General features: G+C 36.2%; 1 protein-coding gene across 2 annotated transcripts in view; it reads right to left on the reverse strand.

Annotated features, from left to right (window-relative positions):
• Positions 1–416: 416 nt before the first annotated feature.
• LOC107951232 (DExH-box ATP-dependent RNA helicase DExH14) overlaps positions 417–22,991 on the reverse strand; it is a 28,675-nt gene continuing 6,100 nt past the window's right edge. For both annotated transcript variants that reach the window (XM_016886193.2, XM_016886192.2), the window contains exons 13-49: positions 22,769–22,834; positions 22,497–22,649; positions 22,322–22,405; positions 21,622–21,696; positions 21,407–21,538; positions 21,251–21,316; positions 20,612–20,677; positions 20,401–20,523; positions 19,984–20,133; positions 19,310–19,516; positions 18,857–19,012; positions 18,541–18,765; positions 18,347–18,448; positions 18,173–18,253; positions 17,978–18,058; positions 17,418–17,621; positions 17,193–17,309; positions 16,970–17,092; positions 16,532–16,621; positions 16,247–16,372; positions 16,067–16,129; positions 8,527–8,615; positions 7,239–7,329; positions 5,993–6,142; positions 5,713–5,904; positions 5,562–5,627; positions 4,807–4,962; positions 4,583–4,726; positions 3,853–3,920; positions 3,590–3,755; positions 3,429–3,491; positions 3,159–3,254; positions 2,768–2,935; positions 2,365–2,535; positions 1,706–1,855; positions 1,418–1,549; positions 417–871 (exon numbers count right to left, since the gene is read on the reverse strand). In XM_016886193.2, the coding sequence (XP_016741682.2) occupies positions 794–871; positions 1,418–1,549; positions 1,706–1,855; positions 2,365–2,535; positions 2,768–2,935; positions 3,159–3,254; positions 3,429–3,491; positions 3,590–3,755; positions 3,853–3,920; positions 4,583–4,726; positions 4,807–4,962; positions 5,562–5,627; positions 5,713–5,904; positions 5,993–6,142; positions 7,239–7,329; positions 8,527–8,615; positions 16,067–16,129; positions 16,247–16,372; positions 16,532–16,621; positions 16,970–17,092; positions 17,193–17,309; positions 17,418–17,621; positions 17,978–18,058; positions 18,173–18,253; positions 18,347–18,448; positions 18,541–18,765; positions 18,857–19,012; positions 19,310–19,516; positions 19,984–20,133; positions 20,401–20,523; positions 20,612–20,677; positions 21,251–21,316; positions 21,407–21,538; positions 21,622–21,696; positions 22,322–22,405; positions 22,497–22,649; positions 22,769–22,834 (4,470 nt within the window). In that variant the 3' untranslated portion in view covers positions 417–793. The remainder of the gene's footprint in view (positions 872–1,417; positions 1,550–1,705; positions 1,856–2,364; positions 2,536–2,767; positions 2,936–3,158; positions 3,255–3,428; positions 3,492–3,589; positions 3,756–3,852; positions 3,921–4,582; positions 4,727–4,806; positions 4,963–5,561; positions 5,628–5,712; positions 5,905–5,992; positions 6,143–7,238; positions 7,330–8,526; positions 8,616–16,066; positions 16,130–16,246; positions 16,373–16,531; positions 16,622–16,969; positions 17,093–17,192; positions 17,310–17,417; positions 17,622–17,977; positions 18,059–18,172; positions 18,254–18,346; positions 18,449–18,540; positions 18,766–18,856; positions 19,013–19,309; positions 19,517–19,983; positions 20,134–20,400; positions 20,524–20,611; positions 20,678–21,250; positions 21,317–21,406; positions 21,539–21,621; positions 21,697–22,321; positions 22,406–22,496; positions 22,650–22,768; positions 22,835–22,991) is intronic.

Genomic DNA, 22,991 nt, shown 5'->3' on the forward strand with positions numbered 1-22,991 from the left:
TTAATGAAACTGATATTAATTTTAACTAGGGTAATAATAAACTAAGTGAAAAGAATTTCACCATTGGAAAACATCATCAAAAACCTCAATATAAAAGAATATTGTCGGTGTAGTTTTGCATATCTAATATGGCCATGAACATGGAGGACTAGAGCGTCATAAATCCTGGTTAAAGTTTGCATGATACCATCGAAAAAACTATATAAACTGCACCAGAAGTGTTGTTTATCGATAAATTCATAAAAACATTTATCATCAGGATGATTACCTGACTTCTATAGTATGCATGCCTTAAGGAGGGGGGATATGTTTCTATGGTTACCTGGCCCGACACCATCCAATATAACCGTCACTGAAATGTCTGTGCACGTGAAGTGTTCCACAAATTAACGGAGGAAATGAAAAGCGGAGAAGAATTTAGATAAAAAGGCAAATTTTCTGATAATTCATCATAATTTCGTCAGTACATTAGGGTACTCTCTCTCTTACATATATATATACTGCTAGTACATTTGACAACAGAACTTAGCCCTGACTATATTCTAAAATTCTAGAATTATTTTCTTGCTGAATCATCAGCTCACACATGGCTTGTGGCTTCAAACGGCTACATTGCTCATGTTCAGCTTCCCATTTTTAGCTTCCAGCTTCAATTTTGCACCTTTTAGCTTTGATCTTTCAACCTTCCAAGTGCTTTTCCCATTCTACACTTTAATTCCATGATAGCAAACTAGTAATGTTGGTTGATTCAAGATGGTGAATTTGAATAATCTTGGGTCCCAACTTCCAAGCATTATGCAGCAAGATTTTCAATGGAGTGTTCTTGCTCATAACCAATATAGCAATCTGAAACTATAATTAGTTTCATCCCCTGGAAAGGAAGAACAATCTCCAGTTATTAACAAACAAGATTTAATTCCATGGATTATGTATTCAAAGATCAAACTTCATCATTCCAAAACAATATAAAAGGTTCACATGCTCTTCAATAGAAAACAAAACAGCAACTTCCTATTATCTGCTTAAACATTCACGGGATAAAACACTCATGCTTGTGTGTGAACTTGTATTCCACAGAGGTTAAATTTTTTCTAAGTTTTTTATGCACTTTGAGGGTCCTTACAAAGTCGAATCTCCACACCCATATAAGAAAACTTATAGGGCATGAATGCTAATACCAAAAACTTAAAGAAAAATGAAGAGTCAAAGTAGTGTGTATTAAAAAACATTTACTAATTAGCACATATGCACCTCAATCTCCAAAATAAAACCAGGGATGCTTGTTAGGTCATGCATCTATTCATCTCTACTAAATCATGAACTAATTCATGTAAACAATTGTTATCGTGTGAAAATTTTTATCCTGCAAAAAAGCACATCATTTAAGGGGGCTTTCAAAGGTCCTAAAACCTAATACCTGAATCAAGGTCACATCTGATGGTAACTCCATGTGGGTAACTAAGCGATCGGAGAAAGAAACTCTCTTCAGAGCATATAGTTCAGCAGTACTGGTGTTACCAAGAATCAGCCACCATGCTTCATCTTTAATCTGTGCAATGGAACATCTAGTTAAGTTTGCATCCCTAAACATGAACTAAGAAACAAGAACAATGGTTTAAAAAAACCAGACTGGTAGTCAAATGCTGTGACTACCAGTTCCTGGTCCATCCAATTCGGCTTTTTCAGCATGTCAAAAACAGTTTACCTTAGGGAAACGAGGGGCAAATGCCCTTGACATATTCCGCCTCAAATTTGTCTTCTCCAATCTGACGTTCAGTTGAAGAGACTTTTTGCTCTCAGTGCCCTTCTTCAGCAGTTTTAATTTGACTCGTATACAGGGGAAATGCTGCAGATCCTGACAAAAGAAAGAATAAAGGACCAAGCAAGGAAATCAGTGGGAACGACTACACATCATGAATAAAATCCAAGCAGCAACAACAACATTTTTTCAGTTAAGAGGTCAATATTCAATCATGGACTTTCTACATATTTAGCAAAAGAGAGTAAATGTCAGGAAAGTTGGTTCATTATTAGTTAATATGAGCATACTTCCAAGATTTCAGAACTTTTTATCTTTTAATATTTGTCTTATCAATTATTACGATCACATCAGGTATATGACCTAGAACAAGAAATAAATTTATTAGAATATAAGGCGATAACCTGGCTAATTCTATATACCACAGGAATATTTAAAGGATTTTTATTGATATCACCCTAGGAACAGGGAAAATTGAGGAGAAGAGAGGAATGGATCCAAGAACCTTGGAAGTAATGCCATCATAACGAGATTTAGCAGAAAAAGATGTAACTCAAAGATAATATGACATATATATCTAGCATTATATTCTCAAAAAAGTGCACCTGATATAATTTTGAAGCAGGGAAGTTTCCGATCACAGTTTGCAATGTTGCCTTAGGAAGATCTAATAGTTGCTGTACGGTGGAAATTCCTCTCTTGCACAATGAGCCAGCAAGTTCATTATTCATACACGGCAACATCCAGAGGGCTGAATCCTGACCAAACCACAAACCCTGAAATGATAGATGTCAGAACAAAGACAGAGAAAAACAATATTCTGTTCTAGCCTTTTTTCCCCTTTAAATCAGATGAAAAACTTATCTGGACACTGGCATCAGAAACTTCACTAAAATTGGTAATATAACATCTAAAATATTTACAGTTGATCACTAACAACTCAAAATCAAACATATATTCTCTATGGGATGGGAGACAGAATCAGATATGTAATATATAGAGTAATACCTGCATGACCATCTGCAATAGATGCATGCAAGCAATCGAACTTGTAAGCCATCCACTATTGGCACATATATCTATCATAGCTTGAATGATGCGTATGCTTTGGTCCAACACTGACTTTAAGTCAGTCACATAGTCGCTGATTGGTAAATCTAACTGGGAAAAATGTGCCTGAACTCCAAAGATATGGCCTTAATTAGAAAGAATAAGGAAAATTAAAGAACATTTGGGTAACACAGATAAGAGAGGGTACAGATACATTATGGATGGAGGAATATATGTTATACACATATCAATAAGATGCACTAGCATGCCTGTCCAAGTATGCTAACGTGGAAAACAAATAAAGTTTGGGGTTCTAATCATGCTAAAACCAGTCACAAGTAACTCAGACCTGGAATAGAAGGTTTGCTTTGACATGTGGATCATCAAGCCGATTTTGATCCACCATATACCGGACTCTCTTAGACAATGCTTCATTATAGTTTTCCTGAAATGCAAAAGAAATTTTTTATTAAAGGTCACTAGTAACATGTTATTTTGTGTGTGTAACTTGGGGGGGGGGCAGGACCACACGGTAATTTTGCATTCAACTATGCGTCATTTGACCTATTAAGTCTTAAATGCTCACTCACAAAACTATTAATATGAGGCATTGAATTACCTCATTATGTCGCACAGGAAGTTCATCATACTCAGAAGCACCCGACAAAATATGCAAGAACACCTATTACATGAATATTTCAACCAAAAAAAAAAAAAAGCCAGTGATTAGAGTAGCAACAGAGATGCCAAATTATGTCAACAATTCATTTTTTTACTTACTTCAGGAGACGTGTCTGGTCCAATGTTTGACCCAAACATTGATACAGTCATGTAACTAAGGTAATACTGAGATGCTATTGTTCCCAACATCATAGGCTCTACACTGTCTTCAGTCATTTTGATGCACCCACTATCTTCTAGATCCTCAAAGGTGCTTTGCACCAAGCTGTCAAAAAGATATTTACACTTAGAACAGCAATAAAAAGGACAAGGATTTATCCCAGCAGGAAAGGTGCTGGGTGAGCTGCTAAACATCTCAGCACCTGGACAAATACGAACTCAATGTTTCATCTTCTCCACTCTCCAAGCCATAGTATGCAGGATTAACCATCTGAGACATGCATTTAAACTTAAGAACTCTTAAAAGGTAAAAAAAATAAAAAAAGTAATGTCAACTAAAGAAAAAGTTAATTTTTCTTCTTCTTTTTAAACAAACAAACAAGACTTTTCATTTTTCTCCATTTAAGAGGCTTCCCATCTAGAGGTTGGGTCACTTCAGTTCGTTTCTGTTTGGGTAGCATATCAGGTTCGAGTCTTTCAGGTTTGAAACTCGTGTAATTCAGGTTCCAGTAATCTTGAGTTCAACAGTTTTGAAGTAAAACCAATTTCATTTTGGATTGTCTTTCAGCTCATTTGTATTTGAATCATTCTAGCTCAGGTTATTCAGGTTCAAGTTGTTCAGGTCTAGGGAAAGTGCATGAAAGAAGTTTTAAAAGGCTGCATTTCTAGATGTGTATGATACATCATATATGACAGCTATACAGGGGGATGGGGGATTGAGAGCTCAAAACATGTGAAAAGTAAACAAAGAATTTCTTAGCTAGAAATACCTTATTTCAATCAAGGCAAGGACTAGACAAAAGCTACAGACATAAAGACCATAGTATGGCACCAAATTCAACAACTTCAATCATGTTATATAGTGGGCTAAAAACCATGACAATATCACACCACAATTCTTTTTGTTCTTGGTGATGATAACAAAAAGCATACCAGTCTCCGGAACAAGTAGGTCCAAGTAAGATAATGAACAGCATCTTCTTTATGACATATTGTTCCAGAAACAATCTCTGCATTCATGTGATCATGCAACTGCTCCCTCAGGCTACTCTCAACTGGAAATGGTTCATATAGGAACTGCATAGTAAAAACAAGAAACATTTAAGCCATAAAGAACTTGGTCAAATTAGCAGGAAAATGGTCAGTTTTGTCCTGACCTTTTTGTAAAAGCTCTTTTTGGGTTCATGAACAAGAATAACTGCCTTCCCATCCTGATCATATTGAGGACGACCGGCTCGACCCATCATTTGCAAAATATCTGTAATGGGGAAATCAACATACCTCTTTGTTTTCCCATCATAATACTCTGTTCCCTGTGTCATTAAAACCACATTTGTTAAAACAGTATCATCCCAGAGCAAAAGGAACTATCTCAAGAAAAAGAATTTAAAAGGCATTTCTTCAGCTCACATCATGTAAAGTCAAATCTCTAAAGCGACAACAGGCCTACTATACCTCATGCTGAGATCCACTTGCATCAGCAGCCAGCAAGTGGAGCCCCTATATGACAATTGTCCCTGATCTCAACCCAAGAAACTAGACTATTAAGGGATATTGTACCTAGTTCAATGAACTAAAAATGAAAGAATAATTTCTTTCCAGCTGATATGAGATCTACAATCTGAGTAATAGTTGGTCACACATGCATTCTCAACTCAGTCCAAGAGCATTCCTAACTCAATTTTCAAATAATTGTTTTCATGAAGAAAAGTTTTCGAAATATAATAGGAAACTCAAGACAGAACTCAACTCAGACATATGGCAAAATCAAAAGACAATTATCCTTTATGTTCTTGAAATTTTTAATCTGAAAAACCAGACAACAGTTCCATGACTTCCTATACAAGTAAAATCATTATGAAAGAAAAAGAGAGCATGGATATGAAAATGGCATGGTTTATGTTTCCTTCACCTTGATAATAACCAAATGGGCTGGAAGATTTACACCCCAAGCTAATGTGCTTGTACAAACCAAAACCTGCATTTGGTAGAGAGCAATTCATTCGTATTCGAAGTATTATCTTTTCTAAGTAAAAAGAAACCACTTTGTGATGAAGAAGTGCCTGGATCATGTTGTTGGAAAAAAGCTCCTCAACAAGAGATCTATCTTTGTCATTTAGTCCAGCATGATGCAATCCAATGCCAAACTGTAAGGTATGCCTCAGGTTTTGATCAGTAACCTGGGAAAGTACCATCTGCAAAGCTTCTTCTGGCATACTCAAAAATTGCCTTGGATTTTCATCTGATGCTGCATACTTCAGTTCAACCAAACATAGAAATTTAACACCATGACAGCCATGAGCTATAATGCTATAGAAATTACACATGAAATACAGATCTCACCTGAATAAGGTCCAAAGCAGTCAGCCTTGTCTGACGCCGAGACGAAACAAAAATAAGAACTGGTTTCGTCGGTGAATGGGTGCATATTGCAGCATATGCTGGTTTATTCATACTATTCATTCTTGGGCAGTAGTACTTTCCAGGATATCCCTGTTCCATAAGGAATATCTCAGAATAGAAAAATAATTATATGCAAGCTCCAATTCACTTTCATATCAACCCGAAAAGGTAATGAAAGAAATACCCTATCCAATATTTGCACAAAATTCAGGTCAAACACATTCGGAAAAGGTCAAAGTAGAAAGTGTCCATTTTAGGTGATACACATTCTCAGAAGTCAAAATAATGTCTACCTAATACACCTGCATCAAGCTATACACATTCTCAGAAATATATGTCTACCTAAGCAATGTAGAATGAAATCAATATAAAAAAATTTGAAACTCATGCTAAAGCTCGTATTTCATGTATGTCCATGATCCATTGAAAAATATTCATAAAAGCTTGAGATTGGCTCAAGATCAATTTCTTATCCAATAGGTGCTGATTCAAGTGTAAGCCAATAGTCAAACTTAGATTAATAATCAAGTAACAATCATAAAAGACAGAAAACTATGTTTGTGTGTGTCCATATATAACCTACAAACGAATCATTAACACCAGGCATTTAAATCAAGTACTATTAGAAAAAGTCAGCAAGTTTAGCTTAAGAAGCTCCAATGTAACGAAAAGTTGCACAGGCAAACTTTTTGAGGAGCCCAACACGAACTGCTAGAAGAAAGTTGTACTCAATTTTCAGCCGTGACTGAAGCCCATTCTAGTACTGTATTGTATCCACACCCTTCTAACAGGCTAAAATTTGAGTAAGATGGCAGGACCAGTTTTCTAATTGAATTGGAGCTTCAAATTTGCTATAAACCTTAACACCTATAGTATCAAAGATGCAAACATCAATGGAACAGCATCTTTATGCTGCCAACAGCAAATTAATGCCTATCACAAGTACTTATAACAGGAAATCATCTCATTTTGGTACTTATAGGACCTAAAATCATAACCAGATGATCTGGGGCATTGGGAGAAAATACAATCAAAATTTGCATTTCTGTTTCTTTTTGGCAAGAAATTTATAGGAAACTTCCTTTCCAATTCTCATTCATAAAAAATCATTCATGCATGGCACTTCAAGGCATGCAAGCAGATTTTGCAAAAACTTAAACTTTAAGAAAGAATGCATGAAACTTGCCTGGATATGAACTTCAAGAGGTACAGGTCTCACACTTTGTTTAAAGTTGAAGAGCCCAATTTCACCAACACCCAACCAATCAGCCAAATCACTGAAAGAAAAGAAAAGAATATATAGGTTATAAAAATATGATGCATCTCAAATGTGCCAAAAGAAAAGAAAAAGGAACACCAAAACTTAAAACTTTTAGGTTCGACCTGTAGTTAAAAACATGGGGCAAATGCCTGGGTATCATAAATGTAAAAGTGTGAACACACCTAAGTTCTGTGCTATAAGTGTTTGAATGAGTCAAACCCCTGCATTATTCGGGTTTTATGGCAGCCTAGAACTCCAAAATTTATCCTTTAATTTTAGGATTTTTGTGATCAAATAATAATTGAACCGAACTAGTTGAACTGTAAACCTCAGTCCTAACCCTTATCAAAGTCATAGGCTGCAATAAACCTGGCAGGGAAGACTTATCTCAAAACTATCACATTATACCACCTCAATCTAGAGGTCTTTGTGGATGAAACAAATATTCTCCCTGAATATTCATTGGATAAATCAATGCAATTTAGGAGGAATCAATGAAAGGACATCAATTCAAATCCTGGATTTTCGAATTGAGAGAGATCAAGAATTCTCACTATTTCTTATCATTAAGGATCTATCATGTAAGAAGTTATACAAATATTCTCCATATGTCACTGGTATAGGTGCTCTAATTGAAAATTAGAGCTCTATGGCCTATTACTGTAAGGGAGATAATCAGGCAGCCAATGTTCAAGCCAAATCAAATTTTCCATAACACAAATTGATTACCCCTAGGTTTCCAGATAAACTAAAATAGATTTAGGTTCACATGATATACCAATGAATTACTGTGCAAAAAATAGACGTACATGATAACTAAGTCAAAATTGATTCAGAAAGTTGCAAATATTCGGAATCAGACAACAAAAAAATTTCTTATACAGCTATTGATAAGTACGTACCATTTACGTTGTTTCAAGAAAACAATACTTCCATGTAAAGGTCTAAATGCATTGAAGCAACATAAACAATTTGAAAGCTTTGACAAATATGTTTAAATGATAGTTGACAATAAGAAACTAATAATCTAGATGAAAAATAATGCAACAACAGCCCTGAAATGGAACCTTTGAAGATAAAGTGTAGCTAAAATTGGTATCATAGTTTAAGTAGCTAAGCTTTAAACAATCCTAATATTCTAAGTTTAAAAGGATAATAAGAACATGAGGTGCAATACATGCAGCAACGAATGATAAAAGTTGAGGGTGCATACCCTGCATTTGCCAAAGCCGTGGAGAGCCCAACAAACCGTACTGCACGCTCTGTTTGTGATGATATGTATCTCATCCTTGAAACAATAACCTGGAAACATAATTTTCTAGTGACATAATGCTCTACAAATTCACATAAGTTCAAAGCAGAACTCGACGCAATCAATTAGAAAAGGAAATATTTGCAATTAACAAAGACATCTCAAATTGATAGCGGCAGATTAAAGAGCCTGATGCCATGTGTAATCAACTAAATGAATATTGTTCTACTGTGCCCTATTTTGACATTAGCACGTTTTCAGTATGATTCATATCCATAATCAGGCCCAGCTCAGATAATTTCAAGAATCAAAGTAGCCAGTAGTTTAGAAACCCACAGCATATAAAGCCATTTATGCAAATTATGGACAGAATAAAAGATTTGGAGCAATATTAATTTGTCATGACTTACTACAGCCATCAAGTAATGACAACCTACAATCCTTGGGCCTCTTCCTCTATTTACAATAAAGAAAAGTGGTCAATTCTGATAAACCAATAAAATTTATGATGTTTTCTTCATAAATTCTTCCTTTTGACCACTGCATAAAGAATACAAGGATTTCCTACATTGATTGATAAAAATGATCTGCTTATTTCCATAGGCCATTCTGAAATCTAGCACATAAAATTCATAAACTTAATTAAAAGTACCAATAATGGTTATGCTTGATCACTTGGAAGGAGTAACCTTCAAGAATACAGAATGTAGAACGAAGTAACCCACAACTCAAATGCCAGAAAATGTCAATAATTCAATTATCGAACTCTAATTGAAAGTAGCATAACATAGGTGTTTATAATTAAACCCAAAACCTTAATACAATGCAAAATACCAATTATAACCTAAAGCTTAACTTGAAGAAGTAAAATACAAATAAATAACCAAATAACCTAAAATGGCCTAGACAACCATAAAGATCACAATCAAACATAAACTATTAAATAAGGTCCTAGATAACTTAATCTCCTAGCTAGGATGTCTCCATACTCCATCAGTATTATTCTCTGAATCCTAGTGATAAGCAAGGAAAAGTTTAGCTGGCACTCTCCAGGACACACAAAAGAAATAACCTGCTTTTGCTTATCCAATATGCCTTGGTGAAATTAGAGTGAAAACCTAACCGCTCGAGCCTGAAGTCCACACAAATGAAGGAAAAAGAACTGATGGTCTATTCTCGAAAGCAGAAAACCCAGGAGAACTTAGAGAGACGTATAACATCACAGTAGGTCCAAGGATCTGAACCAAGTCCAGAGAATCTAGATACTTGCACAGGGGAGATTATTGACCTGCTGAAAGGAGAAATTCCGGTTGGTTGAGAATGGATATTCTCAATCAAACACAATGCAGATGGTAGCATTAATAGGCTCGACGCTCGTCTCATTGAAATGGGGCTCATTCAATCCTATGGGAGTGACTATGATGAGACCTTTGCACACTAGCCAAGCTAAATTTTGTCAAAGTACTGTTATCGCTGGCGACAAATATAGACTGGCCTCTTCACCAACCAGATGTTAAAAATGCCTTCCTAAATGGAGACTAATAGGAGGAATTCTACATGGAAATCCCCCCCCCACAAAAAAAAAAATTGAAACCCAAGGGAACATTGGCAAGGTGTGCAAGCTCCGAAAGCAGCTGAATGGTCTTAAGCGATCTCCGTGAGCCTGGCTTGAGAGATTAACAAAGGTCATAAAGTACCACGGTTTCTTACAATGCCAATAAGACCATGTTATGTTCATCAACTATTCTCATGAGCGAAAAGGGAAGTACTTGTCATCTATGTAGATGATATCATACTGACAAGAGACCACGCCAAAAAAATAGAGAACCTAAAGGAACTCCTTGCAACACAATCAGAGATCAAAGACTCAAGAAAACTCAAATACTTCCTTGGTATGGAAGTAGCATAATCAAGGGTATCTCAGCCACTCAATGAATGTTCTTGATCTATTGAAAGAAACCAGGAGCCTTTGGTGCAAACCAGCAAACACCTCAATGGATCCTACTAACAAGATGGAAAAGGAGGATGGAAGTCATTTTAGTAGACTAAGAGGTATCAAAGACTTGCAAGGAAGCTAATTTACTCAGCTCATACTAGACTAGATATTGGATTTATTGGACGTATGGTAAGTTGCTTCATGAACAATCCAACTGAGAACAATTTACAAAGCTGTGTATTGTATCCTTCAATATCTAAAAGGAAGTCCTGGTGAAGGACTATAATTCAAGAAAACATCAAACAAAGGTATACAAGAAGCTGATTGGGCTAGTTCCACGACAGACCGAAGATCAACTATGGGTTATTGCACTTTCTTATGGGGGAATCTGACTACATGGCAAAGTAGCAATCAGTTGTAGCCAGAAGCAGCACAGAAGCTGGATTTAGAGCAATGTCACATGGAATTTGTGAGAGAAACTGGTTAGAAAGGATGTTAAAAGAATTACAGATATATACAAGAAATTCAATGAAATTTTTGTGATATGCAGGCTATAAGTGTTAAGAACAGGCTTTTTCTATTCCTTAATTAGTAAACTGTAATCTGACACTCCCCCTCAAGCTGGGAAGTGGATATCATCCATTCTCAGCTTGCTTACTAGTTTCTGAAACAACTTTCCAGACAACCCTTTGGTAAGTATGTCTGCTAGTTGACCATCAGTGGACACAAATGGAGTGCAAATTAAGCCACTGTCCAGTTTTTCCTTTATAAAATGTCTGTCAACTTCAACGTGCTTCGTACGATCATGTTGAACTGGATTATGTGCAATATTGATAGCAGACTTATTATCACAATACAACTTCATTGGACCTTCCCACTTGATCTTCAAATCTTCCAAAATAATTTTTAGCCATAATAGCTCACAAATTCCAAGAGCCATCGCCCTAAATTCAGCTTCTGCACTAGATCTAGCCACAACATTTTGTTTTTTACTCCTCCAAGTCACAAGATTGCCTCCTAGGAAAGTGTAATAGCCCGAGGTTGATCTTCTATCAACCATAGACCCTGCATAATCTGCATCAGTATAGGCCTCAAGGGTTAAATTCTCCCCCTTTTTAAATAGGATTCCTTTACCTGGCGTGCCCTTTAAGTACTGTAGAATTTGATACACAGCTCTAAGATGTGATTCTTTGGGGAGGGTTGTGCATAAACTGACTTACAACACCGACTGCATAGGCAATATCCGGTCTGGTATGAGACAAGTAAATGAGCTTCCCCACAAGTCTTTGATATGAACTTTTATCAACTGCTGCATCTTCTAGTGCATCTCCAAGTCTGTGATTCATCTCTATGGGTGTGTCTGCTGGTTTACATCCCAACTTGCCTGTCTCTGTCAACAAATCAACTATGTATTTTTGCTGAGATATAAAGATTCCTTCCCGAGAGTGTGCCACTTCAATACCAAGGAAATATTTTAACTTTCCGAGCTCTTTGACTTCAAATTATTTTACTAGGCATTTCTTTAAACTCTCCATTCCTTCCACGTCATCACCAGTCACTATAATGTCATCTACATAAACTAATAAAGCAGTCACTCCCCCTGAAGATGAGTGTTTTACAAACAGAGTGTGATCTCCTTGACTCTGTTTATACCCCAACTTGAGCATTACTTTGGTAAATCTTCCAAACCAAGCCCTCGGGGACTGTTTTAGTCCGTACAAAGCCTTTTTTAGTCTGCAAACTACCTGTCCTGTATTTGGACCGAATCCTGGTGGAACATCCATATAGACTTCCTCCTCAAGATCACCATGTAAAAAGGCGTTTTTTATGTCAAATTGCTGTAATTTCCAGCCTTGGTTGGCAGCTAGTGACAACAACACTCTCACAGTGTTCATCTTTGCAACAGGGGCAAATGTCTCAAGGTAGTCTACTCCATACATTTGAGTGTACCCTTTAGCAACCAATCTTGCTTTGTACCTCTCCAAAGAACCATCTGATTTATACTTCACTGTGTACACCCAGCGACATCCCACTGGTTTCTTTCCTCTCAGTAATTTCACCAAGTCCCATGTCTTATTTTTTTCAAGAGCTTCCATTTCAACCTTCATGGCATTTTTCCAATTCTCATCTTCTAATGCCTCGGATACAGTTTTGGAAATGGAGATAGAATTTAGGCTAGTAAGAAAGGCTTTGTGGTTATGGGACAAATTTTTGTAAGACAAAAATAAGTACAAGGGATGTTTTGTACAGGCTCTAATCCCTTTTCTAATAGCAATGGGAAATTCATCTAAATTTTCAGTAGTTTCAGTAGTAGGTTCAGCAATTACCTCAGGTTGTCTAGGAGGAGAAGATGATTGAACTTGCACCGGTGCCTTCTTCCTTGAGTAAACCAGTAAAGGACGAGTAGTGTCCTGAATCCCTCTTTGTGATTTGGGTGTATTAGGCTCTGTTTCAGGTTGCTGGACAGGAGCTGGAATGTGAGTGTTTGGTTGCTGGACGGGAGCTGGAATGTGAGTGTTTGGTTGCTGGACAGTAGCTGGAATGTCAAGAAGAAAGAATTCTCTGTCCTTATCTTCTGTGAATAAGATCTCCCCCTGAAGATAAGGACGATTAAAGAAATTCTCTTATTCTGGAAAAGTAACATCCGCTGATACATAAAATTTTTTTGTGGCTGGATGATAGCATTTGCACCCCTTTTGAGTGGAAGAATAACCGAGAAAGACACACTTGACAGCTCGTGGATCAAATTTTCCTCTATTTTGAGAATGTACATGTACAAAGGCAACACAACCAAATATTTTGGGAGGAAGGTTACTTTAAGTACTAAAATCAGGAAAGAATTTTGCTAGAACTTGCATAGGACTTTGAGATTCAAGGACTTTTGTAGGCAATCTATTTATCATATGAGTAGCAGTTAAAACAGCCTCCCCAGTATTGTTTAGGGACATTTTTTTGGAACAAGAGGGCTCTTGTAATAGCTAAAATGTGACCATTTTTTCTTTCGGCAACACCATTTTGTTGGGGTGTGCTAACACAAGATGACTCATGTATAATGCCTCTTTCTTGGAAATATGGTGAGAGAAACTGATTGAAATAGTCCTTGGCATTGTCTGACCTAAACCTTTTTATTTCAGCTCCAAATTGTGTTTTGATCATGTTGTAAAAGGTTGGAAAGACAGACCTTACATCAGATTTCTGTTTTAAAAGAAATATCCAAGACACACGGGTACAATCATCAATAAAGGATACAAACCACCGAGCCCCAGAAATATTTGAAATAGTGGATGGTCCCCAACCATCACTATGAATAAGAGTAAAAGGAGCGGGTGTTCTTTTATTGCTTACCGGAAAAGAGGTACGTTTATGTTTTGCAAGTTCACAGACATCACAATGGAATTTTTCAACAGTTAATCCTTTAAACAATGAAGGAAACATAATTTTAAGGACTCTAAACGATGGATGACCAAGGCGGACGTGATGGAGCCAAATTTAGTTTTTATTGGTTTTAATAGATTCGGATATGAAAGATAATGGTGAGGAATTCAGAGCACTAACTTCTCCACTGGATTCCTCAAGATAGTATAGGCCATTTACTTCCTTAGCATGTCCAATCATCCTCCTCGTATTCTATTCCTGAAAAAGACATCGATTGTGATAGAAAACCACACTACAGTTAGAGTCTTTGGTAATTCTTTGGATGGATAGAAGATTGGTAAATAGTTGTGGAACATGAAGGACATTTTTAAGAGTAAGGGTTTTGTTTATAACAATATCACCCTGACCAGCCACTGTGATCACAGAACCATCGGCTACTGTTATCTTTCTACTACTAGGGTAAGGTGTATATGAAACAAATTTTTGTGAGGAGTGGGTCATGTGGTCTATAGCTCCTGAGTCAATGACCCAAGAACTTTTTGTGGGTATATCCGAGATTTTAGAATTTTGAGAAGAGGATATACCTGAAAAAACCAAACCACTAATACCTATTGAAGGAGATTTTTCCAATGATCCCAGCAGATTCTTCAACTTCTCAATTTCTTCTTTACTGAACTCAACAGATGATTCTTGAGAATTCCCTTCTCCAGTGTTGCTGGTTTTGACAGTTTCAGCCATGTTTCTTTTGAACAAATTCTACAGGCCTGAGGGTTGATCGGGAATGAGAAGAAGTTGCCAGACAAAGAAAAAAAATCCCAGAATTTGAGCTAAAAACCTGGCTCGGATACAATGTTAAGAACAGGCTTTTTCTATTCCTTAATTAGTAAACTGTAATCTGACAATAAGCATTGTGAGAAATCCCATCCACTGTGATCAAACTAAACACATGGAGATTGACCGCCGACACATCAAGGAGAAGATAAAGGAAGGAGTTCTTAGATGAGTCAACGCACCTACACGTTAGAAGACAGCGGACATTCTTACAAAGGCATTACCTCAAAAAATTTTCGAGTCCAAGCTGGACATGACAGATATTCATAGTCCAACTTGAGGGGGAGCGTAGAAATCAAGGGATGTTTAGTATTTGGTGAAAACATTTTAGGAGTAATTATGTCGATTGAGGTTTGTAGAGATATTTTAGTAATAGTTTTTTGTCGTGGTTGGTAGAGATAATTTATGAGTACTTATTGCCTTTTGTACTAATGCTATTGTTAGGGCCTAATATCATGCTTTGTGATAGTCTCCTATTTTTAGGATTTTAGGAACTATAAATAGAGGCTCCTGTAACTAGCCAAAAGCATGGAAAAGAATAAAGTTCTTTTTTCTCCCAAAAATTCTCTTTTATCCTCTTTCTCAACAAAATCCTTTTCTCCCAAAATTTCTCTTTCTCAACAGTATTCTCCTAGTCTTTTTACAGTCTATACCTATATGATCCCTCCCAAGCACATAGGTCAAATGCCCAAACAGAACATTTTGTTTTCCTAGCTACTTTTGTCACGTTTTCTGTTTTCTATTATATCAGTACTCCCTCTGTGTTTTTTGAGAATATTGATTTAGTTACATTCTGAACTACAATAAAGGCCAGTTAGGCTTGATTGGAGCTTTAGTAGGAAGTGTTGTTCTAATAGTGTTGTAAAGAGAAGCTACAACAATGTTTGACAAACTTATTGCAGATAGTGTTTTAGAATAAAGATAACTATTTGATAATATTTTGTTTATTTTTAATAACAAGAAGGACTCAATTTTATTAAGCTAAACCATAACAAAGGTATATCTGAGAAAATAATAAAACAATATATAATTTTGTTAACTAAAAATAAAAGAAGTAACAAAGAATTGGATCAAATGCAAAAGATGAATAAGAAATAATATGGCTCTCCCAATATTTTGTAAATTATTGAAGGATACAATGAGAAGGTAGAATAATTTCACTTAGTACTTGTTAGTTGTTACTACAAATTAGCACTTTTTGAAGAAGCTTTAAATAGATTTGTCTAAAACCCTATGGGTTTCCCATGTCATTAAAATTTGAGTCAAACATCTTATTTATGCTTTTGATGCAAAAAAATTCTTCCATAAGCAGGCCAAAAATCCACTAAGAACAACAAAGTACGATACAGTTACAAGTACCTCCAGGATGGGTCCACGATCAGCTCCCAGTAAGTGAATCTCATCCAATATCATAAGTCCAACCTGTTGATCATTTTAACACATTATTCCTCAGCCACCAGAGCTTATCATATAGTATACAGCTGTGATTTGCATTATCTTTAGAAGGGCAAATAACAAGAATAAAATATTATTAGTAACCTTTGTGACATAGCTTCGACTATGCCAATTCCGACTAATACCATCCCACTTTTCAGGAGTAGATATGATAATATCAGCAGACAACAGGGCCATCAAATCTGGAGTATAATCTCCAGTCATTTCAACCTTATAAAAACATGAAGATAACATCAGTAACTTTCAAAAGAAAAACCATTAGCAATGGATTAAGAAGTGCATACATAGTTTCATCATTGCAAGTGAAAATTTAAAAATATGCACCACTAGGCAGCATGTATGCATCTAAACTCATAATCATATCATCACCATTTCTTTCCCAAGCTGAGAGACAAGACGCTTCCTCCAATCATGCATCCTTTCCCGTACAATGGCCTTCAAAGGTGCTATGTAGATAACCTGCAGTCAGACATCGAGTTTTCAGGATATGGAGCACTAAAAAATGTCACAGAAGCTGAATACAAGTCGACGCCAAAAGTTCAACCAGAGACTGAATGCAGAAAACTTTGTTTTATAAAATTAGAAGGGCTATGCCAACTACTATATGAGCATAGTAGAGAGAACATAAGCAGTTTGCTGTAAAGATACCTTTTATTTTAGTTGGTCGACCCTGCTGGCCAGTAACAGGTATATTAGCAAGAAACCCTCATTTTGATTCTATCATTTAGTTTTAAGCTATATCTTTCCTTCCTATCACCGCTTATACCAATCTTTTTGGGATGCCAATAAAAACATCAACGCTCATACCTTCATATCAGGTTGGGTATTGAAGAGGTGCAGCATAGCAAGTTCAGCCGATATAGTTTTCCCGCTACCCGTAGGAGCTCCTAATAGAACATTGTTATCTGTGTGATACAGGACATGAAAGATCTGACACAATAGGAGAAACAAAGTAAGATTAGAATAGTTAAAATCTAGAACAAGAAGGCATAGCTACACAAAAACATAAAGTAAATTTATTAAAGCAAACCTGCGTTTGTATCGGATTAAAATGTGAAAAGCTATACAATGATTCATAAGTGCTGTTGCCGAGTGAAGTTACAGGCAGAGGCTTCAAATCAAGAAGCTCTGTAAGAGTGGTACAAGCCTGTATGAAGAATAAACTTTATATTAGACAGGCTTTGTCAAGAAATAAACAAGACAAACACAGCTCGATCAAATGATTCAGTTATGATTAACAGGAGTGAATAAAAACCTCTGGCAGTCTTAGATTTTGGAATGATATAGTGTAGAAAGCCTCAGCATACAACCAAGAATCAGAAACAGCACGAATGTAGTACTGAGGAGGATGTGGTTCAAATATTGGTACGGTAAAGGAAAGCTTCTGAGATTCTGCTCTAGCCATCTTCTTTGTCAGTGTAAAAAGCTCAGAGTGGTAGATGTGATCATTCTCAGTGTCCTATCCAAAGTATTCCATCAAATCAGATATTCTAAAACTTTAGTGCCCATAAACACATGTAAACAAGCAACAAAACTCTACACATTGTTCAGAACAGTTAGCTAAGTGAAAATGAAGTTATGACAGATATCAAAGTCTAAAACACCAGAATATGGCATGACAGAACCTAGTTTGTAATTCCAAAACAGATGTACTCAGATGTTATAAAGCAAGGTCATTGACCCATGTCAAATAAAAACTACATAAGTATTAAAATAAATAATAAACAGTCACTAGCTTAGAGAAATCAAATCAAACAAATATGCCTGCTTTCTCTAGAACTTAAACAACCTAGTAAAGGACTACCAAGTTAGCACCTCAACAAGTATCCACCAACGTTGTGCAGCACCGTGAAATCGATCTTTCCAAATAAAATCAGAAGATATAAGCAAATCTACCTGAAAATTGAAATTGTTTTCATTAACCCTAATTTCAAACCCAAAACTACAATCTAAAAGCTTTTCTTTTTAAAATTTATGCAAAAGAAAAAGAATAGCTCAAAGGATAATTACCTTTAAAACAGTCCTAGTTATTGGACTCACAGTCGCTGATAACTGGACCCAAGGGAAATATCCTAAATATTGCTTAACCAACTTCCATTATCGCAAGAAAGAAAAAGATTAGGAAAAGTCATGATATCTCTCCAGTCAAAAGAATTAGACAAACAATGCAGTTGAAAGATATACCCTTCCTCCAGGTGCATAACGAATCAGTGCACCAATGTCTTTTTCTTCCATCTCCTGAAGACGATCTAAGTCAGCCCCTCGTTCTTCAAGCTTCCTTAATATCTGAACCAGTAAAGATAGCATTATCAGAAAAACTGAAAAAGTATAGAATGAATCCTTTAAACAATCAATTCACAATAGCATGTAGGGCATACTTCTAGTGAAAGATCTTTATCAAATTGTCTGAGCGGATGTTGATGAGGCCAAATTTGGCGATCCACGGCCTTGCAATATTCCAACATGAATAATGTCATCTCACACCAGCCTCTGCGCAAGCATATTTCAAACAAAGCACGCATGATGCGAGCCAAACTAGCACTTATATATGCAGCATCAGATACCAACGAAAAGGAATCAATGGAGCCACGTGATATGTACAGCTGCAAATTATATAACCACCACATTAGTCATGACAATTTGCTTCATTTAGCAACTAATAAACAGCATTATTGCAGAACAAGAAGTAAATACCTGAATGAGAATTGAAATTTTCCCATGCTTGTTTGAAGGCCCCCCCCTAACTTCTAATGGGCATGATGTGCGCGCCAGCATCTCTAGCTCATTCTGCTCCTCTTCTCGAACAACAATGTTTTCAAATTCAGAAGAATGGGCAACCATTTCAATTACCTATAGCAATAGCAGAATGACAGGAATATGAAAAGAATGAGTCATGTATTGAGCCTCTTAGTCTTAAGAAACTGTTGAAACCACATCACAGGACAATAAGCCTAATTAAAAGATCAATACCCTATGGACTATTGCAGGAAACTAAAGAATCCATAATCTACAGTACTTGTATTAGCATCTATAGTTATAAGAATTCCAAGAGTTACAATATAGAGAAAATGAAACAAAAAGGCAAAAGAGATGAAAATTGCATCAACTAAAGGAAACATGTAAAATCTTAGTCGTCTAAAAAATTACCTCACTGTCACTCATATGGCGCCTGAGCATTTCATTGTAAGTTTCAACACTAGAATATTGGATATAGAAGTGACTTGCAATACGACCAAGCTCTGTACAATAGAAACTTTTCTCATAAAAACGCATCATTTTAGCTTTGTCTAGTGCACGTGCAGCATCTGTTACTAGAGCTCTTTGCTTTAAACTCAAAGAAGGATCTGCAACAACCTGCCAAACAAAAAAGCATAACAAATTTTATGTAGAAACCCTCTTGAAAATGCAGTTTTAGAATCAGGCCATGTGAAAATCTAAAACATGTTCAGATCAGTTGAAGGAATTAAGGTATACTGTCAAGCAGAAAGGCACCCTCCTCCTGATCACACAAAAACCCTTCTTCTTCACCCCCCCCCAAAAAAAAAAAAAAAATTCTTCCCCGTGAAAAGAAAGGCATTCGTCTCCAGCCTCACAATCTAAAATCCCAAGAAAGTATCTAGTCACCTCCTCACAAACCTTAAATTCCCAGAACCCAAAGAAAGACAAATTCATCAAGTTATCATCAACTAATTAAGAACCGGAGATCCAATGAAATTGAGGTGGCAGAGCAACAACATATAAAGATCTAAATTTCTAAGGAGGTATCCAGAGCTGATGCTATATTTCAATAACAAAATACAGTTAGCAACAATATTAGGTACCTCATCCCATCCGATGCCATATGCCAGTGGGTTCAACCTCATCCTGATAAATAGATAGGTGTACCCAAGCCATGCGCAAGCCTCCTTGACATTAGTTACAGTACCCAATGCTACCTCTGCATTTAAATTATCTTTCAACGAGCTGATAAACTGCAATCAAAAGAAAATTTTAAAAACAAACAAAAGAGAGAGTGTTAGACATAAATCCTCAACCTCAAATCTTGTAGATCAACTTACACACTATAAAATGTTATAGTCACTAAACATGCTTATCAATGACCTCAGACGAATTCTATGATATTCTTTGAAGGAAGTTCAGATGCATGGATGATCTTTTGACAGTAAGAATGGAAGGAGTACATATGCATCAAATAAAATGTTTTAAAATCCACAAGCTCGTCATAGTACATGTAGTACCTGACTTTCTACAGGAAGTTGGCTTGTCAACAATCGCAGATAGTAGGCTAGTTTGTCATGAGATGTAATTATGATGCCCTCACCACTTTTGTCAAACTGAGGTCGACCTGCCCTTCCAAATATCTAAAAAGAAACTTCAACAGACTATCAGAAGTCAAAAAATACAATTAACCTGTTGTAAAATCATGTCTTAAGAGGAAACGAGATTTGCCTGCATAACATCTAGCATGCCCAGGTCTCGCCACCCACCAGCCTTTGGATCATATAATTGAGTCCCCTGGGTGATAACAGACAGATAAAATTAGAAAATGAAGAAAGAGCAGAAGAAATGTATCTTGCGATAAAACTCATTATATTGTATCTATCTAGCCATCCAAATTTAAGTGTCTATACTCCTTTTTTAATGTTCTTAAATGAATTTCATTATCAAAAGTAAAGATCAAATTTTCAATATATTTTTGGTGGTAAGTTGCCTCAAACATATCCACCTGTCCTCTAGTAAAGAACGAGTGCAGTTTTGGAAAATGAGGTCTCCTCATCTTTGAACCAAGGGACAAAAAGGTAAGCATACATAAGTCACTCTTAAATCAATACCACTGAAGTCCATTGTCATTAACATGATTTATTATCCGCATCTGCTTAGCAGAGAACGATCTTTGACATCCTGGAATGGAAGGCACTTATCCTCAGGTTCTAGATGACAGATTGTCAAGGTCAAGTTAATCCAGTGAGCTGACTCATGGCCTAGGATATATCAGGCTAGCTTTCAATTTTCAGCAAATGAAGCAACAACTAAAGTTCTGCCATGTAGAGTAAAATGAATGATGTGTTGATGCAGCTATTCACAGACCTTGATGACAACCGTGTGAGCAGGCAAATTAACACCCCAGGCCAAGGTAGCTGTGCAAACAAGTACCTAAAATGGAAAACGGAAAAATTCAATGAGAACTGGGTGAGGTAAAATTCAAAAGGACTAACCTTGAAGTGAAAGTTGAATCAGCTTTACCCTCAAGATTCCATCAGAGAAAAGCCTCTCAGTAAGCCCCCTATCAGAACGTAACATACCAGCATGATGCACACCAACTCCGAAATCAAAAAGCTGAACTAGATCTTTGTTTCTTGACTTAACAACTTCCTTCTGAAATGCATGAAATAGAAGTGCATTTAATAAGCAACAGAGTGACATGGTGAAGAAAACAAAGGTACCTTTCCATTCCTCACCTTGATTAAGGAGAACTGGGGATGGGCATCATTCTTGAAAAGCTCAAGACCCTCATACTTTCGAGCAAGCTCAACCTGCTCATGAGGTGTTCTCAAAGTTAATGCAAAAAAGCATGGATAAATCATGAAAAAGGAAAAATATGAGTAAAAGTTTCATATCATATATTTTGCACGCATCTCCCAACCAATGCAGTATTTCATGTGTTTATAAGACATATATGCTATCTGATATTTGCATAGTTCAAAAAAATTTGTGAGATATGATTGTGCCTATTAATAGCATATCTTTATGTTGCAGTGTCAAATATCTGTCATAGATTAGAGCATTTCTTAAAAGTATCAATTTATACAAGAAGACCAGGCTTTGTCTAAACTCCAAGTTTTAAAAAAGAACATTTTTGTAACAGATACTTGGTTGGAAAAATATTTAGATGCACCCTCAATTTTTCTCACAGCTAGTCATCATATCCTAATAAAAGTGTTTCTAGAAGTTCCTGGTTCAAAACCAATTATTTCTGGTTCCAAGGATTATAGCTTTTCCTTAACATAAATATCCTTTACTTTTAACAACTTTGAAAGTCATTCTACAACACAAAAACATGAATGCACATGTATACAGAGAATAGACAAACAAAAAGAGGGGAGGACTACAAATGCCAAACAACTCAACCACAATAAACACAGAATAAAAAGGGTATACCAGCTTCTCAGCTGTTTTGACAGTATCCTTCCTTGAATGAACAAACACCATCGCCTGGTGACCTTGCCTTAAGGAATCAACCACCTGGCAAAAAGGTATAGCCAACTTAATAAATTATCACTCTAAACTTGAGTCATATAAATTATAAAAAGAGCCTACTAGAAATTAAAGAGACCTTCTTATAGCATATCTCATTCAATAATTCATTACGGGCAACAAAGTTCTGCTCACTAATTCCAATATATTGTTGAGCAAGCGGAACTGGACGATAACTAGAATCAAAGAAAAAAAGGCCAGTCTCTGCATTCACTCTAAGGAACTGTGCAACCTGGACATTAATATTAAAGACATTAGGCATGCTAAGCATTCAAAAGTAAACGAAGGATCAGAATTTGGGCATTTTAGAGTGGATATTATGTTCCAACTATCAACATATGGTCAAAGAACCTCTAAGTAATTAGGTAGAGTAGCTGAAAGGCCAACAATTCGTATCATTGACTGTGTCGACTCCACCTGCCACAGAAAGAGAAAAAGAAATAAGGATAATTGAAACATTTAGATTTAAAAGCAATATTAACTGAAAGTGATGATGACACTACTAAAAACCAAGAATACACAAGTTAAAACCAACATATAAATTTGTTTAAAGTACCCCCAGAGGAAGATGAAT

Source organism: Gossypium hirsutum, chromosome A12 (assembly GCF_007990345.1).
Source record: "Gossypium hirsutum isolate 1008001.06 chromosome A12, Gossypium_hirsutum_v2.1, whole genome shotgun sequence".
In the NCBI taxonomy this organism is placed as follows: domain Eukaryota; kingdom Viridiplantae; phylum Streptophyta; class Magnoliopsida; order Malvales; family Malvaceae; genus Gossypium; species Gossypium hirsutum.